The 8,457-nt window shown below is 37.9% G+C and overlaps 1 protein-coding gene and 1 long non-coding RNA gene across 2 annotated transcripts in view; both read left to right on the plus strand.

The window, feature by feature from the left end:
• The first annotated feature begins 1,861 nt into the window (after positions 1-1,861).
• On the plus strand, positions 1,862-4,091 carry LOC127368581 (uncharacterized). The gene is made up of 4 exons (XR_007885852.1): positions 1,862-1,981; positions 2,101-2,199; positions 2,291-2,319; positions 2,490-4,091. It is a non-coding gene; the product is annotated as an uncharacterized LOC127368581 (long non-coding RNA).
• A 419-nt stretch (positions 4,092-4,510) lies between these two features.
• Positions 4,511-8,457, plus strand: part of LOC127368569 (uncharacterized) — a 140,204-nt gene continuing 136,257 nt past the window's right edge. Inside the window, exons 1-3 of the mRNA XM_051409504.1 lie at positions 4,511-4,629; positions 6,050-6,355; positions 7,135-7,467. Coding sequence (XP_051265464.1) covers positions 4,584-4,629; positions 6,050-6,355; positions 7,135-7,467 — 685 coding nt within the window. The 5' untranslated portion in view covers positions 4,511-4,583. The remainder of the gene's footprint in view (positions 4,630-6,049; positions 6,356-7,134; positions 7,468-8,457) is intronic.

The following is an 8,457-nucleotide window of genomic DNA, read 5'->3' on the forward strand; positions in this document are numbered from 1 at the left end:
GGCCTGTGAGTGTCTTCATTTTCTTTTCTCACACAATGCAAACACAGAGGGAGCGAGTCCTCCTCTACACAGTTTGCCATGTTTAACCACCAAGTTTCTACAGGAGTCTAGAATGGACTGGCTGGTCAAACACTGGCTCTAGATAGGGTTATTCACGTTTTTTTGCGGCCACTGTGGTTTCTCGGAAAGTGACCAGTATTCAGTGAGTTGCAGTCGTCATCTCGCAAAAATACACTGTTACATACTCTTAAATTTGGGAGATATAAGGTTTTCATTTGAGAATGATGTGGTACCAACACAGAAAAACATGATATAGTAGAAGCCACTATGTGTCTTTAATAAATATATATATATATATATTTCAATGCTGTCTGGAGTGTGAACAAATGATTGTGCACGTACACATACAGACACCTAAGGAAATGATCTACCCTCTGGATATTTTTAAAAGATGAGTGGTGTGTGATGCCGCTTTACAAATTACTCAGGAACTCCACCGCAAAAAGGAAATTTCATCATCACCCACAGCCTTGTAACAGAGACAAAGACATTGCCTGTTTACAGAGAACAGATACAGGATGGCTTCACTGGAATTAATCCTCATTTTTGTGCTTCAGTTTGGAGGTAATTGCTCTGATTGTCTTTTTTTTTATTGAAGTTTATCAAAATGTAACCTTTCACTCTTATCATTAGACTGGGACAGAATAAACAAGAAATGTATTTGTGTTGTTTAATCTGAACCTGAAATTGCTGAATTCTGGCAAAAACATAAAAACATATTTGAAATCAGATAATTTATGATTTGTAGTCAATTGCAGTTGGATATATTTCCGCTTTTGAACTGTGTAATGGACAGTGCAGCAGGACATATAGCCCAAGATGCACCATTTCCTCCAGTTTGAGTAACATTTGCTAAAAATGTTTAGATGAAGATATATGACATAGATGAACATTACTCTCTCATATGAACACAGCCACTACATGACAGAGGGTGACACATAGGTGGTTACAAATGTTAAATCCCAATTCAGAACTGGACAATATTTATGTTTCTTTTTGAAAATAAAATAAAATACAATCCTTGTGTTATGTCTTTAGTCTCCATGCATATGATGTTATGTGTAATGGGTCATTTCTTACAGAACATGTATTCTTTTCTTTCCAGCAGGCATAAGTGGAAAACGTATCTTTATTTACAACAGATCTGGACATGATGCCATTCTGCCCTGTACCAGTGCATCACCCTATGACACAACATACTCCAACGTTACATGGCTTTACAACAGAGATCCATCTCAGACTTTCACTGAGGTTCGGGAAGGAAATGTTGAGAAGAACTCAGCCCGAGCTGCCAGGATGAGTCTGGACCCTTCCTGCTCTTTGGTCATTAACAACATCACTGCTGAGGATGCTGGTCAATACGCCTGTCGTAAGGGGAGGGACAGTTATAATGATGTATATATATATCTAAGTGTTTTGACAAGTGAGTCTCAATTTCATGAAAACCCATTGAGATTATTAAGGGATTCTGGCGCATGTTTTTTGGGACGATAATTGTTGTTTCAAGCTCAATCTCATTCCAATTATATACCCTTTTCCTGTCCACTATGCCTCTACTTACATTTTTTATCATGTTTTCTCTCAGTCTCTCCTCCAGACGCTGATCCAAAGAGGGACGGTGAAGTCACATTAGAGTGCTCTCTGTCGAGATACGCTGAACTCCGTTCTTGTCAACAGAACAGCGTCCGCTGGGTGGATGAGACAGGAACTGTGCTGCTTGATGAAGGTGTCGGGTACAAGTTCCTCAGACAGAAGAACTGTGTCTCTGTTCTGAAAGTGAAGCTTCAGAGTTACAACTGTCACAACAGGAGATACACTTGCCAGTTTGTTGACAGGAAGAACAATGTAAAGATAGAGGCTGACTACACACCTGTCTTCATAGGAGGGACAGGAGACGGTCAGCCAGAAAAACCTCATTCAGGTAAGATAATATGCAGCTCACCAGATACAGAGCTTTGCCTGTTGGTTTCATTAACTCACATTAAATATGGTATTTACTTATTAATAAACATGTTTTTCTTTCTAAATCATGTTCAACAGATTCTACAGATTGGCCTCTGAGCCCTATCATGTTGGCTCTAAGAATAACAGGACTGATCCTAATGATTGTAATCACTGTTCTTGTCATCAGACACAGAGGTGAGGAAACTCAGACCATCATTTGGTACAACTGCTTCATATAAATCATATGTTTAGAATTTTAATGGTACTTTTTATTGTTGTTTTTCAGTGAACACAAAACCACTTGATGACGACAATGTGAGTTAAAAAATAATGAATAAAATTAGGAAAATAAAAGATGTAACTTCTTCATTTGAGACTGTTGTTCCTTCTGAGCCCACAGAGGCTGCAGTCTCTCTGGTAGAAACATCAACAGTTTGTTCCCTTCAAACAATTCAGAATCTCATTGGTTGTGTTGTATTTCACAGGTGCATCAGGATGGCGACGAACTCAATTATGAAACTGTAGAAGCACGTCCTGCTACTACTAGACTGCACTGATCAACAACTTCCACACCAACGTCAGCTCACCAGAAAGTCAAATATCATCATTTTCCCACATGGACAACAATACAGGCAAAAAGTTATCCTCCCAACCATCAATGCTTTTTTAATGTAATCTGTAATCTCACAAACTAATGTTAGTTGATGATGTGCTCTTTGGCCTTTGAATTTAACGCTTGAGTAAATCATACTTTTCCAACCCTGAGACAAGAGAACATGAGTTTATGCCAGAGATTCAAACAAGTTCACGTCAGAGGGCCAAATTATTATTCAGGTTATTATTAAGTCTTCCCTGAGAGTTAACCGCAAAATATGTTGCAGTGTGCTTATTATTTTGTCATTTTAAGTGCTTTAAGTCACCAGAATGCACAAATCAAAGGCTCTGAAAGTCTGAAAGCGTTTTGAAATCCTCCCTGTTTTTAAAAGTATGCACCAGCCCTGTTTCCAGCAGTAGCAGGAAGCTCTACTGTAAACTACCTGCTCAGCACCAAACAACCAACAGACACAGTTAGGGACGAGCTGTTGAACATAAAGGAACATTTAGCAGCTAAAGAGCCAGAAATGTTTTTAAGGAGTTGGTGGAGATCAACACAGACCTAAAACAAGAGTGAATGGTGGGCTTACATTAAACAGGTGGATAAGAACACAACTTGCTGCTGCTTTGCTGGATGTTGTAAATACAGCTGTTGTATAACATCTGTTGTATACGTGATAATATGTCAGAGTTCTTTTTTTCAGATTTTCTTTTTCAAAGAAGCAATAAATTGGTAACTTGAGCTTTAAATTATTTTAAATGATTTTATTTCTGTTTAAACATTTTCTCATATAAATGTGTTGACAGTCTGATGTCAGCCTGACAGTATTAACCATCATATTCAACCTGAGTGTGTCTAACTATGTTTTATTTGACAGTATTGAGTTTGTGTCCACATTAAGTTATGAATACATTAGCCAGCGCATTAGCAAAGTAACTCACTGACATTCCTTCTATCCAGCAAAGACCTTATGTTGTTAGTGGTGTTCTGATAACCTGAGGTACAGCTTATTATAACTACAGTCTGCCACTGTCAGTGAGACATGGAGGCATTAAAGAACAGTAGCACCATCTTGTGGGTTTTCTAGTGTAACAGGTCTCAGACAGAGTACCTGTAAACAGATAAGGTTCCTGTAAAACAGGAGAAAGAATGAGACAGGCGACCGTTGCCTCTATTCCGTGTAGCTTCGCTCAGCAGAATGAGAAAGTAAACAAGAGTCCGTGCGCAAGGTGAGTCCAAAAGGAGAAGCAAAGCGCCACACTGCCTCCTGCTGGTCACACTGAATAGCTCTGAGTGTATCACATAAAAAAGGCTTTTGCTCTTACCAAGAGGCAATAATTGACCATTTTGGCACATATTAACACATTTCTTTCACAGAAATAATATTTTCAACATAAAGCAAACAAAATTACACAAAACGTGACCTTACATTTCGTAAGCGTCACACGAGCAACAAACTATCATCAGAGTATCCAGAGGGCATATTTTATCCCATGACAGAAACAACATATACTGTATATAATTTATGTTTGTAGATCCTTGAGTGCATTTAATTTCTGCATAATAAAAACTGTGTCTTAACATGTACTGTTTGTATATTTTGAGGAAGTCTCATCACTTCCTGTAGATTATGATCTGTATCTCTCTTCAGTAAAGTCACTTTTAATGTATCTTAAATGATTTAAAAACTTAATAAAAAGTTATATTCTAATCTTTTTGTACAAGAAGTATTAAGTTTGTGAAAGACAAAGTTTCTTTTGTGGCTGTCGTGTGCAGTCTGCTTATAAAGAATATAGAAGTGATGATAGTCTAACTCTGTGGCACTTGTGGTGGGCTGGGTGGTGGGTGTTGCTGTTAAAAGTTATTTTCACACATTAAGTTGTCCACAAACAGGAACTTTGTTTCATTGCCACCATTTCCAGATCTATAGTAGAGAAGAAAAGCCTCACACAGCGTCCGCCTGCTGACAGAGAATAGACACAAAATGTCTCTACTGGAATTAATCCTTATTTTTGTGCTTCACTTTGAAGGTAAAGCTCTGTTTTCTTATTAAAATGGTAATAATAATATTATTAATAGAAACACTAGAGTTTTAGAATTTCCATTAACATTTGTTAACGGCTCGAGTGAAAAATAATGAGGAAATAGTCACTGTTGTCTTACTTTAAAAGTCATTTTAATGAGCTTTGATCAACTTTCTGGCCTGTAAAAATGAACCAACGGCTGTGAGACAAGAACAGGATAGCAATATGAATCAATTATTTTTAGATAGATCCTTAAATGCATATATACTTCAGCATATGCAGATATAAAGATAAGTAATGATTATATAGTCAGTCTGCTCTCTGTGTTCTCATTGGTTCCTTTAAACTCCACCCAGGGGCGGATCTAGAGAAATATTCATGGTGTGGTAAGAGCGTGGCAGAAATATCTGCTGATTTAATCACATTTTAACACAATAACATTACACTATTGTGGCACATTGGTGATATAAATAGAATAGATTCAGATAGAAATATATAAATGTGGCATTAGAAATCAATAAATTGTTTTATATCCAAATCTTCAGACATTTTTGTGTGTTTATTGAACTTAATCTGATCACTGAGTCTAAAATGTGACCATAACAGATCATTCAATTATATGAGTTTGATTTTTAACACACCAATTCTAAAATAAATATAAATCTACTTCAAAATGTGTTCAAATGTGACGGCAATTGACACCAAACTGGGGTGGTAAGGCATTTTTTAGATCCGACACTTGATTCCATCCATATGATAAAGTATTATTGTATTTACATTATAACTTGATGCAGTTAGTACATAAAGTGCATAAGATGACACAAGTACATACAAAAGTAAACAAAGACAATAAGATCAGATCTGCAGTTTTTATTTGGTCTCAGACAACATTTGTTCATTGTGATCGACTGTGTGTTGCTTGTTTTGTTCCAGTTTTCACAGTGGAGGTAAGCTGTATCCCAAAGAGCCCTTGACTCACTGATTTACTGAGATAGAAATGAGAATTACTCTCATATAAACACAACCACTAGATGGCCAAGGGTCTCACTCTCCCTCCCTGTGGTTGCAAATGTAAAAAAAACCTGCAACAACAAAAAAACAATTCAGAATGGAACAATGTTTGTTTGTGTTTGAGAATAAAATGAAATAAAATTCTCATGTTAACTTTGTAGCCTTTCGACCACTCAATGCCCTGTACACTACATGCCACACTCACCCCATTCACACACTGATGAAAGTGGCTCTGCCATGTAACGTGCCAACTGCTCACCACAACTAAAACTTCACACACACTCATACACAGCATCGAGAGGAGCCAGGGGTCAAACCACGAACCTTCCGATTGGTGGACTACCCACTCTACCTCTGAGCCACAACCGCCCTGTTTAGACTCCATACAGATCATAATTTATTCTTTTCGTTCCAGCAGGCATCAGTGGAGAACCTATCTATGTCTACAACAGACCTGGACATAATGCCATTCTGCCCTGTACCAGTGCATCACCCTCTGACAGACAACGCCACATTGCTACATGGTTTTACAACAAATATGGATTTCATGAATCCATTGAGGTTTGGAAAGGAAATGTTGTGGAGAGCTCAACCCGAGCTGCCAGGATGAGTCTGGACTCTTCCTGCTCTTTGGTCATTAACAATATCACTCCTGAGGATGCTGGTCTCTACATTTATGGGTATTTTGACACTACAGAGGTATATCTAAGTGTTCTGACAAGTGAGTCTCAATTCCATGAAAACTCATTACATTTATAAAGAGGGAATTTTACTTTTGGCAAATGTTCTGTGGGACAGACATGTTGCATTGTAACAGTTATACAACCTTTTCCTGTCCACTCTGGCTCTACTTGTAAGATGCAAGGTGTCTGTCAGTTTCTCATTAAGGTGAACCACGAAGAGTTTACCTGTTTATTTTACATCCTTCTTTATATTACAGTAAAGTAATTATCACTGTGGCCTTTTCCCAAACCGACCCCTCCCTCACTCCGTCAGCTGTGAAAGACACTCCACATTATGGGGACACCCCTTTTATTTGAGGAAGACAATGTCCATAAACTCACATTATACATGGAACTGAATGTCTCTCTGGATTGGGACGGCCCTTAACATGAGGGACCCTCACAGTGAATGAGTGTAGGTTGAGTGGATGGAGCTCCATGAAAGAGAGGAGATTATCTGATTGGCCATTGATGATCACAATGCTCCTGCTCCTTCATTTATAAAAAAAGTACCCCTCCCCCAGTTTCCTCCAGTGATTGCCATATCAATTTGCTGATAGATACTGTTTATAAGTTTCCTTTTATAATTTTCTTTCCTTATTTTGTTTGTCAAACCACAATTGAAAGTTCTTGATTTGTTTGTTTCAGTCGACCTTCATATTTTAACTCAGTAAAACAAAGATGACAGAAGATGAATAGAAACTTGTCAGGACCTTTTAGTAAAGTCGCTCAAACATTTTTTACACTGAGTTAACAGTTATCACTTGTTTTCTCTCAGTCTCTCCATCTCCTCCAGACGCTGATCCAAAGAGGGACGGTGAAGTCAAATTAGTGTGCTTTCTGTTGAGATACACTGGACTTGGTCCTTGTAAACAGAACAGCCTCCGCTGGGTGGATGAGACAGGAACTGTGCTGCTTGATGAAGGTGTCGGGTACAAGTTCATCGGACAGAAGGACTGTGTCTCTGTTCTGAAAGTGAAGCGTCAGAGTGGCCACAACAGGAGATACACCTGCCAGTTTGTTGATGAGAACAATGTAAAGATAGAGGCTGACTACACACCTGTCTTCATAGGAGGGACAGGAGACGATCAGCCAGAAAAACCTCATTCAGGTAAGATAATATGCAGCTCACCAGATACAGAGCTTTGTCTGTTGGTTTCTCAAAGTTTCACATGTTGGAGATAAAGTATTTTCACAGTAGAACAATTTGTAACATTCTAGTTATTTTTTTCTTGCAGGACATTAAATATGGTATTTACTTATTAACAGACATGTTTTTCCTTCTAAATCATGTTCAACAGATTCTACAGATTGGCCTCTGAGCCCTGTCATTTTGGCTCTAAGAATAACAGGACTGATCCTAATGATTGTAATCACTGTTCTTGTCATCAGACACAGAGGTGAGGAAACTCAGACCATCATTTGGTACAACTGCTTCATATAAATCATATGTTTAGAATTTTAATGGTACTTTTTATTGTTGTTTTTCAGTAAACACAAAACCACTTGATGACGACAATGTGAGTTAAAGAATAATTAATAGTATTTGGAAAATAAAAGATGTAACTTCTTCATTTGAGACTGTTGTTCCTTCTGTGCCCACAGAGGCTGCAGTCTCTCTGGTAGAAACATCAACAGTTTGTTCCCTTCAAACAATTCAGAATCTCATTGGTTGTGTTGTATTTCACAGGTGCATCAGGATGGCGACAAAGTCAATTATGAAAATGTAGAAGCACGTCCTGCTACTACTAGACTGCACTGATCAACAACTTCCACACCAACGTCAGCTCACCAGAAAGTCAAATATCATCACAGTCATTTTTCCACATGGACAACAATACAGGCAAAAACCTTTCTTTTGCAAAGAAGCAATAAATTGGTAACTTGGGATTCAAATGATTTTAAATGATTTTATTTCTTTCTTTCGTTTAAACATTTTCTTTCATCACTGGTTTAATTTTTCTCATATAAATGTGTTGATAGTCTTGTGTGTTGATTTCAGCCTTACAGTATTAACCATCTTCTATGCAGCAAAGACCTTATGTTGTTAGTGGTGTTCTGATAACCCGAGGTACAGCTTATTATAACTACAGTCTGAAAC

Source organism: Dicentrarchus labrax, unplaced genomic scaffold (assembly GCF_905237075.1).
Source record: "Dicentrarchus labrax unplaced genomic scaffold, dlabrax2021, whole genome shotgun sequence".
Classification (NCBI taxonomy): domain Eukaryota; kingdom Metazoa; phylum Chordata; class Actinopteri; family Moronidae; genus Dicentrarchus; species Dicentrarchus labrax.